The sequence below is a fragment of the Vipera ursinii genome, assembly GCF_947247035.1.
Source record: "Vipera ursinii genome assembly, chromosome: 2".
NCBI classification, from domain to species: Eukaryota; Metazoa; Chordata; class Lepidosauria; order Squamata; family Viperidae; genus Vipera; species Vipera ursinii.
Window position 1 is genome coordinate 284,445,337 of NC_139513.1, and position 17,758 is coordinate 284,463,094.

At 48.0% G+C, this 17,758-nt stretch overlaps 1 protein-coding gene across 1 annotated transcript; it reads left to right on the forward strand.

The window, feature by feature from the left end:
- Positions 1–413: 413 nt before the first annotated feature.
- On the forward strand, positions 414–15,926 carry FANCG (FA complementation group G; the record flags this gene model as incomplete). Its single annotated transcript, XM_083353533.1, has 14 exons — positions 414–497; positions 1,059–1,122; positions 1,235–1,366; positions 1,478–1,671; positions 2,246–2,399; positions 3,003–3,133; positions 7,376–7,522; positions 7,992–8,155; positions 8,407–8,473; positions 9,467–9,819; positions 10,316–10,356; positions 13,484–13,651; positions 14,418–14,541; positions 15,723–15,926. 14 exons carry the CDS (start codon positions 414–416, stop codon positions 15,832–15,834), a joined length of 1,935 nt encoding a protein of 644 aa, XP_083209659.1. The 3' UTR covers positions 15,835–15,926.
- Between the last annotated feature and the right edge of the window lie 1,832 nt (positions 15,927–17,758).

Here is a 17,758-nt window from a genome sequence, read left to right on the forward strand (position 1 = left end):
TGGACTTCAATGCCCAGAATTCCCCGGCCAGCTATGAAATATAATGCTGGCTGGGGAATTCTGGGATTTGAAGTCCACAAGTCTTAAAGTTACCAAGTGTGGCGACCCCTGGTTTAGGAGATAAACATAGTAAAGGTCGGCTTTAGGACCTGCCCGTCAACCTCGAGTAAAAGGGGAGGTGGTGGGGCCGATGCCGTCACCAGGGAAAGCCAGGTCCCCTTTTTCTGCCTCTTCAGCCAGGAGGAAATGCACGTGGCCAGCGAGCGCTGCTCATTGGCTGAGGCCTCGTGCGCGGGCCCGCCCATTGGCTCCCCTGCAGGACTCGAGTTTGCCGCCGGTCGGTGTTGCCTCGGCAACGGAAGCGTCCCGGCCAATCGGGCGGCGCGGTAGGAGCGTGCGCCCTAGCGTGTGGGATGGCGGGCGGCGGCGGCGGCGGCGACGGGTGCTGGGCCTCGTGGCGGGATGAGAACGACCGGCTGGCCCGGCGCTGGCGGAGGGTGCGCGGCGGAGAGAAAAAGAGGGAGGGTGCGGGGTGCGCTCGGCCTAGGCTCAGCTTGGAAACCTCTCCCTTTCCCCTCAACGTGGCTGGCTCAGGAATTCTGGGAGTTGAAGTCCACGAGTCATAAAGCGGCCTAGGCCAGGGGTAGGCAACCTTGGCTCTTTTATGACTCGTGGACTTCAACTCCCAGAATTCCTGAGCCAGTATGGAGGAACTATGGCCCCCTTCATGACTTGTGGACTTCAACTCCCAGAATTCCTGAGCCGGCATGGCTCAGCTTGGAAACCTCTCCCTTTCCCCTCAGCGTGGCTGGCTCGGGAATTCTGGGAGTTGGAAGTCCACCAGTCATAAAAGAGCCAAGGTTGCCTTCCCTTGGCCTAGTGCAGGGGTAGGCAACCTCGGCTCTTTTATGACTCATGGACTTCAACTCCCAGAATTCCTGAGTCAGCATAGCATAGCTGACTCAGGAATTCTGGGAGTTGAAGTCCATGAGTCATAAAAGAGCCGAGGTTGCCTACCCCTGGCCTAGTGGGACTAACCTCTGGTGCTTCCGTTACAGGCGGTGCCCCCTGCCGGCCCGGCTCCCAGTCAGCAGTTCGCAGAATTGCTCAGGAAGATTCAAGGTAGCGAACAGGCGGGGGGCGGGGGCTGCCTGGGGGGCGGGGGGTTTCCCCGGGACCCCCCTCCTTCCCCTTTCCCTCCTCAGCTTTCGGGTGTGCGCCCCCCCCTCTGCAGGGCTCCCCGCTGTCCTCCCGAGCCTTTCCTTGGAGCTGGCCGTCCTCTGCAACGCCCTGCCCTTCGAGATGCGCCCGCCCGGCGGCGGCCCCCAGCGCGCCTCGGCTTGGATCAAGCGGGGACTCCGGCGAGGTAAGAAGTGGAACGGGCCAAGGGGGGGGCTCTTGGTCTGGAAGGGAGACTCGGCCAACGGCCCCCTCCTTCCCTCCCTCTCTCCTTCCTTCCTTCCTTCCCTCCCGCCAGTGTTGGAAGCTTTCGCTGCGCCCGAGGAGGGTCTCGATTGCGGGGAACTCTGGCCGAGGGTCCTCCAGCAGGCCGTGCCCGAGGAGCTCCGGGCCCCCTTGCAGCACCTGGCGGGTCTGCAGGCGGCGGCGTGGTTGGCCGGCCACCAGCTGGAGAGAGCCCGGGACCTCCTGCTGCTCCTTAACGGTGGCCAGGTGAGGAAGAGAAGGAGAAGGTTGTGTTGGGGCTGCGACCCTGGCTGTCTCTTCCCTGAGGAAAGCCGGGATAAGTGGGAGCTTTACACTAGAGTAGCAGCTAATCAGGTCCTGGTGAATTGCTGAGAAAAATGCCTTGCTAGCCTCGGAGTCCAGCATTAAAAGATGGCCACAGGCCAAGTCCCAATACCACAGGGCCTTCTCTGTGATGGGGAGGGGCATGGATAACTGTTATAAACTCTTATTGTTCAGCAGCCTTTAGGAGCCTTGGCCTGATATTAAATCCCTTGACTAACAGTCAGCTCAAACCTCTGGTAAAAGCAGGCCTTTTTCCCCCCTAGCAGCCTAAGTAGGAGGAGGCAGAACAGCAGACAGAAGTGGGTATCAAGAAGGACAACAAAAGTAATGAGGATCCCGTTCAATGCTTCCCTAGTTCCACCCATTAGATTCAGCGAATTGATTATATCGTGATAGGCGTTGTTCTCTCTCTCTGACCATCTTCACAGCTTGGGAGTGGTTGGCTGGTCTTCCTCTATTCAGGCACTCTTGGAATTCTTTGTTGTTTCCTTTTCAGATCCCAGACCCTTCTTGTGTTGGCTGTGACAGTGAGCTCCTTTCACTGCTGCAGATGTGGCACCCCCTTGAAATGGGAGAGTCTGACCCCCTGGTGGTGCAAACCACCACAAATTTGAAAGAGACTCTGTGGACTTCAGCTGCCTTCTTGCAAGGTAAATGTGAGATCCTCCATTCTCTGCAGGCTTTATGATCCTTTGAACTTTCACCTTTGCCCTCCTGTTCCTTTTGCCAGTAACACTTCTGTAATTTCAGAGACAGCCCTCCACTTGCCACCACCATTGATTCCAAAATTTCTGTTGCTAAACAAAACATTGGTTAAATGACCTTTGCCACATTTTATGACCTTACTTGTCACAATTGTCAAATGAGCCTTTGCAGTTGTTAAGTTAGTAACACACTTGTTACAGTGAATCTGGCTTTCCCCGTGGACTTTGCTCCTCAGAAGGTCGCAAATGGGGATGACGTGACCCCAGGACACTGCAGCCAGTCATAAATACGAGTCAGTTGCCAAGTGTCCGAATTTTGATCGTGGGACCATGGGGATGCTGCAACTGTTGTAAGTGTGAAAGACGTTCATAACTCACTTTTTTCAGTGCTGTTGTAATTTCAAGAGGTCACCACTAAATGAAAGGTTGTAAGTCAAGGAACTATCTGTAGTTCTCTTTAGATAACTGGCACAGAGATCTCAGCATGCAGCAACATACACATTAAACTGAATCAAATTAGACTTTTTGATGCCTGTTTGCCTATTCCAGGTGTTCAGGAGCTGGAAGCTGACAACCCCCACCGTGCCCTTGTCTTCCTCCAAGCGGCTGTGTCAGGGCTATGTTCTAAGCGGGTCCTTGCCCAGATCTTCACCTTAATGGGAAGCTGCTACGGGAAACTAGTAAGGGAACATTATGTGTTCTAAGGAGTGTGGATAAAATGAAAAAAAATCTAGGCCAGAGAATCATCAAATATAAGAATGGGAAGGGACTTTGGAAACCAACTAGTGCAAAAATTTGTTGTCCCTGACAGAGGCCCGTCCATGAATAATTTCCAATAAAAGAAAGCAATTTGTGATGCTGCCCAATAGCTGCTGGAGTTGGGACAGTTTCCTGATGGCCAATCAGATCCTCTTCCTTATAATGCAGAGCCACTGCTCTGTTGCTTGGAAACATGGGGGGAACGAGAAGCAGCACTCGGGGGACGCGCTCAGTTACTGCAGTGAAGGGTGAGCTGTTGAAAGGCCAGGTTGGAGGAGGCAGATTATTATGAAGAAAAACTATGTGATCATTAAGAGCTGACAGTGACTTGATGGCACATAATCCGCCTGCATCACGACCCTGATTTATCCTGTCAAGGTCTAGAACTTGGTTTACGTTGAAGTTCATATTGCCAGTTTTTACCATTACCAGCTTCTTCCCATTTCCCCAAGTAATGCATACATATCTGGAAAAGTACAGATCGTCTTTGACGTACGGCCACAATTGAGGCCAAAATTTCTGTGGCTAAGCGAGACAGTTGCTAAGTGAATTTTGTTCCATTTTATCACCTTTCTTGCCACAGTGGTTAAGTGAATCGCTGCAGTTCTTAAGTTTGTCACATGGTTGTTAAGTGAATTCGTCTTCCCCGTGGACTTTGCTTGTCAGAAGGTCACAAAAGGGGATAATGTGACCCTGGGATGCCGCAACCGTCAAAAAAAATGAGTTAGTTGCCAAGCATCTGAATTTTGATCATGTGATTATGGGGAGGCTGCAACGGTTGTGTGAAAAATGGTCATAAGTCCCTTTCAGTGCCATTGTAGCTTTGAAAAGTCACTAGCCGCGCGAGTCGTGATGGGGGTCTCCCGATACTCCCATGTAACACCTCTACTCCGCGAGCTGCATTGGCTTCCAGTTGCCCTTCGGGTGAGATTCAAGGTGCTGGTGATGACCTATAAAGCCCTAAATGGCGAGGGTCCGGGATATTTGAGGGAACACCTGCTGCCAGCATCAAGTTCCCTTCGTCCAGTGCGCTCCCACAGGGAGGGTCTCCTCAGGAGATTGCCGGCGGGTAACACCCAGGGGTAGTGCCTTCTCAGTGGGTGCGCCTGCCCTGTGGAACCAGCTGCCTGCAGAGCTTAGGACTGCCCCCAACCTCCGTTCATTCCGCCAGGACCTGAAGACCTGGCTCTTTGAGCTCTCTGGCCCAGGCTGAGAATGTTTTAATTTTAATTTTAACTGGGTTTTAATTTTCTCAGGGTTTTATTTAATCTTTTTTAATTTGTTTTAACATTTGTATTGACTTTCTTTTAAATGCCCTGTAAACCGCCCTGAGTCTTTCGGGAAAGGGCGGTATATAAATCTAAATTAAAAAAAAAATAAAAAAAATGAACTGCTCTAAGTCAAGGATTACCTGTACAGGACTTAAAATCAAACCATGTAAATATAGTACTTGACTTCTTTTTCCACTTTCATGACTCTTACCGTGATGAAATATAACCCTTGCTGGCTATAACTGTCCCATTAACTCTGCATTTAATGGGAATCACATTTTGCCCTTTTTTTCTGGTAGAATTTTGTCAAACGCTTTGCTGAAGTTGCACTATGTCCACGTGGCCACTAGTGAAGAAAGGAGATCAGTGTGGTTTGGCATGATAAATGTTCTTGATGGCTGCTGTCAAGTCATGCTTTGGTTTTTCTAAATGCCCACAAACTGCTAAATAATCTGCTCCGGAGTTTTGCTTAGGATTGTTGAAGCGAATATCCAGGTTTTTTCTTCCTTTCTGAAAAGAGGGCAGCATTTTCCCTGAACTGGTGCTGTATGCCACAACCCGGGCTCCAGGTTTGTACCCACAGTGTGAGGCCTTTGAAGTAATCCAGAGAAGAAGCACAACCAGCACTGCTTTTGCCGTAGGATTACATTAAACAGAATTTCGTAAGATTGAAAGTAATTTATTTCCTCTTTTTGGTGTCTAGAGAGGCCTGGTGTTTTGAAACGCTTGCCAGTTCTTCCTCCTGTCTCTCAAGGTCATTCTCAAATCTCCTCAGACTGCAGGCTTCTTCAGGACTCTCGAATATAATTAGTCCAGCTCACGGTAGCCTGCTACTCTAAATGTCTCTTTCTGTCCTTGGGTTGCCAGTCCCAAATTGTGGCAGTTGTTGGATTCGTTTGAACGCAGTTCCCCTTTGGGAGAAGATAAAAGCAAGGAGGATAGGAGAACTTACCGTAGTCCTCCTCTTCCTATCTCTGCTAACCTTCCACCACCCTTCTCTTCCCTCTCTTTTTTTTCTTTCCTTTTTATTGTCATCCCCGTAAGTCTTTTAGGTTGCTTTTAGCTTTTCTCACAACCTTCAGTTGCCTTTATGCTTTAGCCTTTCTGGCTTTCTTTTTGCAAATAAGAGCTTCTCGCCGCTTTTTGGTGATTACATCTTCATACATGTCAAGTCTTAGTTTTCTTAGGTCTTTGCTGCACATATCTGGCAGTTGCCTAAGCAGCCCCTTTTTATTCTAATCAGAATGGTTTGTGCTTGTATTTCCAAGATCTTACATTTGAGAAATTCACGGTGCATCTGCCTTTCATTGATCGATGTGTTGTCTAGCGAATGTTGTAGTTGGTGTGCGTTTCTGTAGAATCCTGAATCATAATAGATGGAGGGTTCCCATTGCTCTTAATTTTTCCACTAGATCAGGGGTCAGCAACCTGAAACAGTGAAAGAGCCACTCGGAACCGGTTCCCTCACAAAAGGGAAAACTGGGAGCCGCAAAAAATGTGTGCGCATGCGCGTACATGCGCGCATGCGCAGAACAGGGTTTGACTGAAGAGTGGAGCCAAGGCGAGATATGCACCTACCCCGCATATTTGAATTGATTGGTTGAACTTTTTTAGTCCCACTTTTTTTTTTAGACTTCACATGGCAGAGGACTGGGAGCCGCAGGAGATGGCTGAAAGAGCCGCATGCGGCTCTGGAGCCGCGGGTTGCAGACCTGTGCACTAGATCTTCCCTGCCAGTCAAGGAAGAGATCAAGGAATGCTGATCTCCAGGTCTTTTCATCATCTTTCTGCAAATTGAAACGGCTAACCAGACCACTGAGGAATTGTTGGAACTTTGCAAATATCTGGGTGGTTCAGCAATTCCTTTATTGCTGTGTCTCAGTTCAGTGTGATTTAATCTGGGAAGTCATTTTCCTGATCCTCTCCTTAGCCTGGTGGTTTGTATTGCATCCACAACAATATTGTCTTCCTCCCTTCTATTCTTATCCAGATGTTCTCCTGCTCCAATTCCTATATCCCAATACATGACCTTTTCTGACATACGGTGCCTTCCTCCTGTCCTCACAATTGAGCCCAAAATTTTTGTGGCTAAGTGAGACAGTTCTTAAGAGAGTTTGGCTCCATTTTATGACGTTTCTTGCCCCAGTTGTTAACTGAATCACTGCAGTTGTTAAGTTAGGAACAGGGTTGCTGAGTGAATGTGGCTTCCCCTTTGACTTTGCTTGTCAGAAGGGCGCCAAAGGGAATCACGTGACCCTGGGACACTGTAACCGTCATAAGTATGAGTCAGTTGCCAAGCATTGGAATTTTGTTCACGAGACCAAAAATCACTTTTTAAATGACATTTTTTCACTGCCATTGTAACTTCAAGCGGTCACTAAACAAACTGTCGTAAGTCGAGGACTATTTGTATTGGCCTCCCCTCGTTAGCAATTCCAGTTCTTCCAACTTGTTCCTGGTTTTTGGAATGTTTCTACAGAGACCCAGGAATCCTTGGTTCTGTAACCTGACTGACTTCTCTGTGCATTGGTCCTTCCCAGCCAGCTTATCACTCCAGTCTTTGGATTACAAAATAGGATAAGGAGGGGGAGCAACTGCTGAATATCCCATTTATGATAGGAGGGTCCCCATTGGTGGGTGTTCTTTACTGAAGTTCCCCTCCTATGGAACAGCTTGTGGACCATCCAAGCAAGGATGGCTTGACTGAGTTCAGAACAGTTTGTTGCAACCTCCCAGAAATCCTTTCGGCTCCAAACAGCTCCCTCAAAACATCGAGACACAACTGCCGAGCCTTGTTTTATTCCAGCTTAATGTGTTGTGTGAACCCAATTGGTGTAGACGCTCTACGGTGAGAAGCAGGTCCTCAATTCTCTCCCTCTTTTGGATCTCCAGGGCAAGCCACACACAGCGCTGCACCATCTGAAGCAAGCCCTGGAGATGGACTCCGCCTTCCTGCCAGCCTTGTACCAAGCTGCTCTCGTGTACCACCAACTGGGGCTCACAGAGGCAGAACTGGAAGCTCTGCTGCTGCTTTGTCAGGTGGGTCTCAAGAGGATGACCCAGCGATGGCCTCTCCGCCTTCCCTCCCCAGGGAAGAGGGGGACCGACTGCGCCACTCTCCTTTCTGTCAGTCTGGGAAGAGGGAAAAGGCCATAGCAAATGCTAGCAGGGTGTTTTATTATTGTAATGCTGTAAGCTGCCTGGGATCTGTCAGATTCAATGATGCACGTTGCATTCTTCTAATACGGTGTTTCCCAACCTTGGTCCCTTGAACATGCATGGACTTCAACTCCCAGAATTCCCCAGCCAGTTTTTCTGGGAGTTGAAGCCCACAGATCTTCAAGGGGTCAAGATTAGGAAATAACAGATTCTAATAAGTCTGATAAAATGGGAAGGGTAGTAGGAACATGCCCGTGGCTCAGTAACATAGTAGTGCTGAACCTGAGCAAGGCCCAAGTTCATTACAGGATCCGGCATTTTTCCTTCACCCTCTTTCTTCTCTTCCCAGGCTCTGGAGAGTCCTCCAGAGGTATCCCTGGAGCCCCACAACCTCCATTTCCTTATCCGAACAGAGCTCCTCACCAGCGGATGCCATCCGGCTGCTTTCCTTGCCCCAAGCTGCCCATCAGGAGTGAAATACATGTTGGCCAAGAGATGTTTGCAGGCGGAGAGGTGGGGGCCTCCTTCCTCCCAGACCCCTGGGGCTGGGCTGAAAGCGTTGGCCCCACTTTCTCAAGAGAAGCCTTTTCTTTCCAAATCCCAGAGGCCTGGAAAAACAACAACCCAGCGAGAGCCCAGTGGCAGGAAACTGTTCCTGGCTCACAGTCCGTGCCTCAGGAGGGAGGGGGTCCCTGGGCTGATAGGACAGCAGGCCACGGAGATGGATGATGTTTCCTGATGTGTGTGGGGGGTGTCTCCTGCAGGGTAACAGAGGCTGCAGAACATTACCTGGACCTTCTGGCTCTCTTTCAGGAAGGACCTCTTCCCCAGGTAGGTTGCAGCTCATTGGGTTATATTTGCTTGAGTGTGTTAATGCAACTCCAGTGACTACCCCCCCACACCCGGTAACCTTCAGTTTCTCTCTCAGGTGGAGGGGTTGCAGGAGGGGAGCCATGATAGTTTGGTGGAGCCTTTTCCCGACTAACATGTTTTGTGAAAAGGCACACGTTCTCACAAACTACAATTGATGCCTTTTAATAAAGTATGCCTACAGATAATCTTCAAGTTACAACTATAATGGAGCGTGCCAATCATGGTCGTCGTATAAGCAGGATGATTTTATGCAAGTGGTCATTAAGTGAACACCACAGTAGATAAGCAAACCGTGGGCACGGTTTGCCGAAAACCAGGAGTCAATGCCTGTTTTCAGCCAAACCCATCATAAAATGCAGTTGCATGACCATGTGATGCTAGAATAACCATAAAAGGGCCCTGGCTGCAGAGCAGCTGAAGTGGAGTCACGTGACCATGTGGGTTGTGTGTGACCGTTGGAACTCTGGATCATAGCTACCCCAAGGTAGGTCCTTCATAACTTTGAATGGTCGCTAAGTGACCAGTCATAAGTCAAGGACAAGTTAGAAAAGGGCCATCGGACTCCTGGATTTTTTTCTTCACAAGTGCAGAGATATTTAAAATGTGGTCTCTGTGACCACTGAACTCTCCCTTTCCCAGGGATTCTGGTGCCCTCGTGTATGTTCTGTGTTAAAAAGAGTAGAGACAAAGAAAAACCACCTACAGTTGTGGACAGAAGGTGGGCGCAAAAATGAATCCTGCTGCTGAGCTTTGGGTTAAAACAAGTACTGGACCTTCATTTTATTTGCTGCAATCCCAAAAGATCTTCCATTCAGGGTCCTGGGCTGGATTTGTTGCACCAAGGTTGAATTCGGGAGGAGGTGATTATCTCCGCTCTCATCTGTGAATATTGTTTCCTGGAGCAGGACTCATTTGCCGTGGGTGGGATGGGGTGCTTTTTCTTTTTTCCAGGTGTCTCTCTGCAGTGAGCTGGCCGTGCCCAGAATTCCAGAGGTCTTCCTGGAAGCGGCCTCTGCTCTGGAGGAGGCAGCCAGGCACCAGGAAGCCATCATGGTGTGCGAAGAGGTGGTCTCCCATGTAAGCAGGCTAATCCCGGCTAGGCTGCGCATTGTGCTGGACCCGAGTTCTGAAGAGAAGGCCATAGGGGCGGAGAGGTCCTCCTTGGCAAAATCTCCTGCTGCTGTCCTGGAAGAGCAGAGAGAGAGCCTGCGCTGTGTCCTTTGGCAAGCAGCTGCCCACTTGATCCAGGGGTGGGCAAGAGCCCGGCTGAGAGAAACCAAGGAAGCCATAAACAGCTTTAGCAGGTAACTGAAATCTGAGTGGATCCTGATCCAAGTCAGGATCATTGACTGGTTTGTCTCTCCCTTCTGCACTGTTACAGCTGGGTATTGGCTAGAGGGGAGAGGCTCATTTTACACTAACCTCATTTTGTGGAGTCAGGAACAGTCCCCTGAGGAGGAATAGAGTTATATTTTGGATATTCTCCACATTTTGAATGTGATTTCCTCCATTTGATTCTACTTGCCCTGCTTGCACTATCTGTGGCCGAGAGTCAGAGAAATAGCGAAGGTTTCCTTCCAACCTCTAGCCTCCTTTGGAATCTCTGAAAGGTAGAAACTGTTTCCGAAAGGAGAGGTAAGAAATCCATCCATCGTCTCACTGTAGCAAAAGAAAACTCTTAGCCCTCTTTCAAAGTAGCAGAATAGGGCTTTATCAGCAAAATAGGTTTTTCTGTCCCTATATGGGGCTGGATTCTTCTGGCAGCACAGAAATAACGGCACCTCAATCCTTCTCCAACAGGTGTCTTAATGATCTCCTGAGAGTCCATTTGGTCAGCACAGGTATGGCCAGAGGTATTCATTGCCTGCTTTCTGCCTCCTTGACTTGGTTTCCTGAGTTCCAGCAGGCCCTTTCCAGGGCAAATGGTCTTCACCTGAATCACAGGATTGAAGGGATTGATTTAGGTGATCCATGCCATGAGTGAACATGCGTGCACATACACGAATACCACTCAGTGTAAGAGTCCAAATTTGGGTCCACCCAGTAATGGACAGCCTTCCATTTATGGTTCTGTTACTGAACTGCTGTTACAGGGGGTTTTCCCCACCACTGATTTGGAATTTGCCGCCTTGTCACTTAAATCCATCCTCTGTGTTGTGCACTCTGGGAAGACCAAGGAAATGTCTTGGCCTTCGTTTCTGATACTTTCCCATGTATAAATAATTCTTAGTTTATGACAGCAATTGAGACTAGAATTGCCAGTGTGATGTTATGTGATCACACTGCTTAGCGATAACCGTTCCAGTTACCATCGTTGAATGAGAATTTCACATGGTTGACTTCTGATTTCCTGCCGGCTTCCCCAATGACTTTATGGGAAGCCAGTGGGGAATGTCAGGAATCACAATCAACGTGTGACTATGCTTCATGGCAAAGTTGTATTCACAAACCAAGTGCCGAATCACAATCACATCAACATAGGAACAGTGGCAGCTGGAACTCTGAGGACTGGTCATAACTACCAGTCCTAATTGTAAGTTTGAATAGTCATTGAACAGGTGGTTGTTAAATGAGGACTACCTGTGTTTGAAGGGTGTTGGCATATCCCTTCTCCGTCTTGTCATGTAATAATAATGATGATGATGATGATGAAGAAGAAGATGATGATGTTGGAAGGGACCTTGGAGGTCATCTAGTCCAACCCCCTGCTCAGGCAGGAAACCCTATACCATTTCAGACAAATGGCTTTCCAATCTCTTCTTAAAGACTTCCACTGTTGGAGCATTCACAGCTTCTGGAGGCAGGTTGTTCCACTGATTAATTGTTCTAAAAGTCTTCTCAAAATCAAGTGTGCCTATTTCCTTTAGTCTCTCTTCATGGGTTTATTTCAATTCTCCTAAATTGGGTTGCCTTTCTGTGAACCTGTTCCAATTCTCTGGAATCTTCTTAAATATAATTTGGATGTGGTACCCAAGATGGGGTATGTGACCAAAGCAGAAATCAGTTCTCTCCCTTTCCCCTTTTGGGTGGCTGGCTTTGCCTTTGAGGTACCTGCCTCCCCAGATAATACTCCCAAACGTTTTTTTAGGACAACCTTGAAACCCTTTTCATTCTGCAGAGGGTTTCGGTGCTGATAGCATTGGGCTGTATTAACTAGCTAGTCAGATTGTTGGAGGTTTTTAATTGCTGTATTTGTATTGTACAGTGGGTGGCTCAGTGGGTTAGGACGCTGAGCTTGTCGATCAGAAGGTCGGCAGTTTGGCGGGTCAAATCCCGAGTGCCGCGTAGCAGAGTGAGCGCCTGTTACTCGTCCCAGCTTCTGCCAACCTAGCAGTTCGAAAGCACGTAAAAATGCAAGTAGAAAAATAGGGACCACGACGGTGGGAAGGTAACAGCGTTCCGTGTGCCTTTGGCGTCTAGTCATGCCAGCCACATGACCTCGGAGACGTCCTCGGACAAGCGCTGGCTCTTCGGCTTTGAAACAGAGATGAGCACCTGCCCCTAGAGTCGGAAACGACTAGCATGCATGTGTGGGGGAACCTTTACCTTTACCTTTACCTTTATAAACACTAATCCTTTGGGAGCTGGCTGGTCTATAAATAATTGTATAAATAAAAACAAGCAAACAAAAAACCCCTAGAGCCACAGTTTTTCTACCTTTCTGGTTAGAGAGGAAGAAGAAAGCTTTTCCATGGAGCCTCCAACCAAATTAGTTGTACAAATCCTTAAAATGTTTTTTTAAAAATCCATTCGTCTTCTTTGTACATATGTAAAGTAGCAGAGGACTAGGTCAAGGAGGGAGTGATTAAAAACAATTCCCAGTTTATAAAGTTTGTGGAATCTTGTTCTAATCTGGTAACCTGGCCTTGAATTTTATTTCTGCATTCCAGATACTAGCTATCCTCCCTAATTTTGTGTTAATTGCAGATTTGTCGAACCTCTCCTCCTCCAACTAAATTATTAAACTTTTGAAGCCCAGAGGGAGGCATGAGTGGTTCTTCACCTGATGAGCTGCCCTTCTCCAATGTGATGAGCTATTGATGGACAGTCTTTCTCAAACAAAAAGACAAGCTCCGTTATGCCTGTGCAATCTCTGTCAACGCAAACATTGGATGTTTTTGCTTTGACAACATAAGAGGCAGCCTTTTCCTTTAAATTGTTTTGCTCTGAGAATTAGATGAAGCTGGGAGGAGGAGAATGCTACTCCGGTTGTTTTTAATAAGATAAGAAATGAGCTTTGCCTAACAAACTGATTGGAGAATGTGATTTATGATTGCTAATTTGGAGGAGGAAACTGTGCCAGATATTAGGTGCTGGAGGGGAATTCAGATGTTGGCATCCAGCCATGCCCTGCTGAGGCTTTGTTCTCATTATTATAGACTTTTTAGAGTAAATAATGCCTGAAGATTCTTTGAAGTGTTTCATTAGTCGGAACCATGACAGTCTACCTGAGAAGTGCACAATCAAAACTGACAACCCTACTGACTTCTGAAAATTACCACTTTGTCTTCATGATGGTTCCCTTTGGGATCTTCCCAGGATCACTTCAGACTGGCCTATCTGCAGGCCATGCAATTTACATTTCCTTTTTTGTACGTCACCATCACGACCCCGGGTGGCACAGAATCTAAAGCAAACAACTTAATTCCCTGAGTCTTCTCTTTATTTCAGTGAGGGATGTCAGTTCTTCAGGTTTGGAGACCGGCCATCAGCTGGTTCCTTCACACAAGGTGCAGGGCGCAATTTACCTAGTGCTGAACTTCCTCAAAGAGAAAAAAAAAAGGGGGGGGTCTACAAGGCAGTTGAGATGTCTCTGCTTCCTGTTCTTTTCCCTCCGGCAAGGAGTTCCCTTTTGCCAACTTTGCCCTGGCGTGGGTTTATTTGGCAGCTGGCTGTCCCTGAAAAATAGAAGAATTGGCCTTGTTTTGGTTCATGGGCAAGGATTGTTGGCATTCTTTCTCTTGCCAGGCAGCTGCAGAGCTGAATCAGAAAGGGAGAAGACGGCCATACCTGAGGCAGAGCAGCTTCCCCAAATCAGACTCCTGGCCCTGACGGGAAGAGGGATCCAGTTTCTGGAGCTGGGGAAGTTTAAAGAAGCCTTGATGGATTTTCAGTACAGCCTGCAGGTCTCTCCAGGTACCTTCAGCATGAAATTCCTGCTCTGAAAGGTCAGAGTCTATTGAACTGGCATTTCTGTGTGTGCCAGGGGGACTTGGCAAAGGCCACAGAATCTGGGTGCGTGACAGGGAAAGTGGCAAAGACCATGGACAAGGTAAGCATTTGGTTGAGAGGAAGCTGATACCCAAGAGGTCGGTTGTGATCACATCTCTGGTCAGGCACAGAATCCAGTTAAACTGATTTATTGCTATTGATGCCTATTCACAGGAATCTTCTTGGATCAACAGAATTCAAGGGTAGCCTGCGTATGGCCATGTAGGGATTCTAGTGTCAATGCTGCAAACATTGACATGTTTTTGCACTGACAATATAAGAGACAGCCTGTTACTTTAATTGCTTCATGGGGGGGGGGGACACATCTACCTGGATGTTGTGAGAAGATTGGAAAAGCCCGTGTACAGAATAGGAAGTGAAAACTCATACGTAAAACTAATTGGATAATGTGATTTATGACGTGTAGATAAGGGCGGGGATTGTGTGTGTGTTATGATGGGTTTTGGGGGGAGGAGATTTCAGATTCTGGCATCCCTCCATGAGTGCCGATGTTTCGTTTCATTACTAAGACTTTTTAAATAAATAATATGCCTGCAGTTTGTTTGAATTGTCTCATTTATTGGAACCATGACATCATGCCAGAATCTGACATCTAGGCTGATTCCTCTTTTCACTCCACCACAGGTTCTGCCATCCCTTCTCCTACAATCTCTTCCTTTTTGTCTTACAGACAGCTGCACGTCTACCTTGTACTTATTGCACACCCTCTGGAAACTTGACCGGAAGCAGGAGGTGGTTGCACACTGGCCTAAGCTCCCATCAGAATCTGGCCTGATGGAGGAAAACACAGGAAGGTGTGTGTCCTTTGGGTTTGTCCTTCTAGGTAAACTCAGTCTATGAAGGTTGCATCCAGTCTCTCTCTCTCTTTCTCTCACCCACCTTAACGGCATTCAGTTTGGGTCTAGTTCTGCTTCCTGGCTACGAATACGCACAACAAACACTTCCTTTCTACTGGGGGTTTCTGCTGCTCTGTCTGGTGACCCAGACAAGGAAAAAAAAACTAAAACAAAAAGAATTTTATTTATTATTAGATTTATTTTTATTGTGCCTATGTATATATATAGGCAACTCAGGGCAGCAAACATCCATCATACTCCTTCCTCCTATTTTCCCCACGGCAACGACCCTGTGAGGTAGTTGGACTGGGAGAGGGGGTCTGGCCCAAAGTCACCCAGCTGCTTTTCATGCCCAAGGCAGACACTAAAACTCACCGTCTCCCGGTTTCTAGGCCAGCTCCTTCCCCACTCCACCAAACTCCTAACCCTTTCTGGAAATTCCTGGTGCTGCCTTCCCTGAATTTCTGTAGCTAAAGGTTGAACCGTTGGGTTCTTTGAGCTTGGTTGTTTTCCTGCAGACGTTTCATGACCAGACTTGGTAACATCCTCAGTGCAAGGCAGAGGAGGATTTGCTGGCTGTTTATGTAGAGTAGCTTGCCCTGCCGGGTTTGGGGATGGTGTGGTGCCTTGGTTAGGGTTTATTGCCTGTTTCCAGTGTATCTTGAGTGGCAGCTGTTGGAGGGCCTGTCTGCCGGGGCCGTTGACTTTCTTCCTAGAAGTTTGAATGTGTCTTTTAAATGGCATGTAAACAAGGTTTATCCCTGGATCCCTGTCGATGGGTGATGTCGTTGGGGAGGGCAAGCTTCAAGGAATTCCCTAGCATTGTTGAATTTGGCTTGATCTGAGATGGTAACAGTTTCCCAGTTGAAACTGTGCTTAAGCCTGCCTGTGTGTTGCGAAATGAAGGTGTTTTGGTGAAGTGTTTCTGGCTGCCAGTTGGTGCTTGTGTAATTCTGGGCATAAACATGAAGAGGGCACTTTCTTTCCCTCCTCTCCGGCTTTGGCCTTGCGGTTTGTGCAGCAGAAGGCTGGGGGGGTTGGGGGGGGTAGGAGAGGGGGCAGGCTGAGCTTCCATCTTTGCTCATCGCAACCTCCTGCTCCTTTCGTTCCTCCTCCCGCCCCTCCTTTTTGTGTTCCAGATCTTTCCCCCTGTACCTGGGATCGTGCATGAAACAGATGGCGTTTCCTCACAAGGAATCCTTTGCCAAGGATATAAAAAGCTACCTTGGGGGAAATGGCCAGGTGCTTTAGTATTGCGGTGGCTTCTCTCCCCTTGCCAGCCTTCGTCTCAGCTGCTTCACTCCCTTTCGAAAGGGCTTCTCCGGAGTTTGTGGGAAGAAGACGACACGTTCTGTTTTGAGTTCTCGGGGGGGGGGGAGGGGGCAGGGGAGTGGGAGGGGTGACCTTTCTTAATGGCTCCCACATGAATATCTGCCCAGGAGCTCTGGCTCGTGGAGCTGGCTGGTGTGACTCAGGAGGGCTTCACACTCGGTGGGAAGTGGAGAAGAGACCCAGGCACGGAGAACGCGGCTCCCTTTCGTAATGGAGGAGAATGGGGGATCCTCAGTGGGCGGCAGTTTAGAGGAACAGTCTTGGTTTCCAGAGCTTCTGCATCCGTTTCCAGAGTCTGGATAAAGACCAGGAAGAACTTCAAATAGGCGTCCTGTTGGGATGAGACCTACTGAAATGTGGACATAGAGGAAAATTGAGTGGTTCTAAAGCAGGGGTCTCCAAACCTGGCAACTTTTAAGAATTGCGGACTTCGACTCCCAGAATTCCCCAGCCAGTGCATGCTGGTTGGGGAATTCTGGGAGTCGAAGTCCACAAGACTTAAAAGTTACCAAGTTTGGAGAGCCCTGTTCTAAAGTAGCAGACAAAGCAAGACTTTGGGATGCACCGCAAAGAAAGAAGATTCCTGAGTATGGAAGTACCCTCCTGAGATCGTTTGGTTAAGGTTAAAAGGATTTAAGAACCAAATTAGGCCATTTGGGGACCTGACTGTAGCCCCCTTCACCCAGGCATAGGATGCAAATGTTTCCTTTCTAAGTCACCTTCCAAGATTGTTCTAGTGGTAATAGGAACCGTTAGATAACCCAATATTTGCTGAAAAATTAAGAGTCAAATTCCCAAATTTCTCCTCTCGAGAACTGAATGATGAATGGAATGTAAGTACTGTGCATGCAGTCCTTACATCAAGCCAAGATCTACCTGACCAGCATTTTTCTCTCCGTGCCTCTCCCCCTATATGGGGAAACAACAGTGAAGTCTTCCAAATTAGTGGTCTTGATAGGCTTCCATGATTTGTTTAACCCAGGGGTAGGCAACCTTGGCTCTTTTATGACTGGTGGACTTCAACTCCCAGAATTCCTGAGCCTCTCCCTTTCCCCTCACCATGGCTAGCTCAGGAATTCTGGGAGTTGAAGTCCACCAGTCATAAAAGAGCCAAGGTTGCCTACCCCTGGTTTAACCATTACACTCATCGAAGTCAGTGACCACCAGGTCAAAATGGGAATGATGTGTATAGAAGTACTTTTTTTTATTTGCCCTAATTTATTTTTTCAGATACCACCTGATTCCTTCTCCCTATCCCCTTTCTGTATACAATACATGATGTGTAATTTTCACAGCTTGATCCACGTCTCCTCGTTCTCTTTTTGTCTAAGCAGTGACTGGCAAACACCAGATGGCAGCAACTAATTAATCTTGGAAAAGCTGAGGATTGTGCTTGGCTAATACATTCCATGAAAAATTGCCAGGAGTCCCTGGTAAACTGGGAAGTAAACTGGGAAGTAGGGGGAAAAAACTGGGTAAACTGGGAAGTAGGGGTGGGGGTGGGGAAAACGGGATGGCAGGGAAGGGCCAACAGCCAAGCCCACCTGGTGAGAAGGAAGAAATGGCAAACTTTTTTTCCCCCCCATACAGGTAGTCCTCGACCTACGACCACAATTGGACCAGAATTTCCATTGCTAAGCAAGACAGTTGTGAAGTGAATCTCATCCACTTTTATGACATCTTTTTATCATGGTTGTTAAGCGAATCACTGCAGTTCTTAAGTGAACCACATCGTTAAGTGAATCCAGCTTATTTGCTTGTTGGAAGCCAGTTGGAAAGCCCGCAGATGGTGATCACATCAACCTGAGATACCGCAACCATTGTTGTTCTATCAAGAACTGAT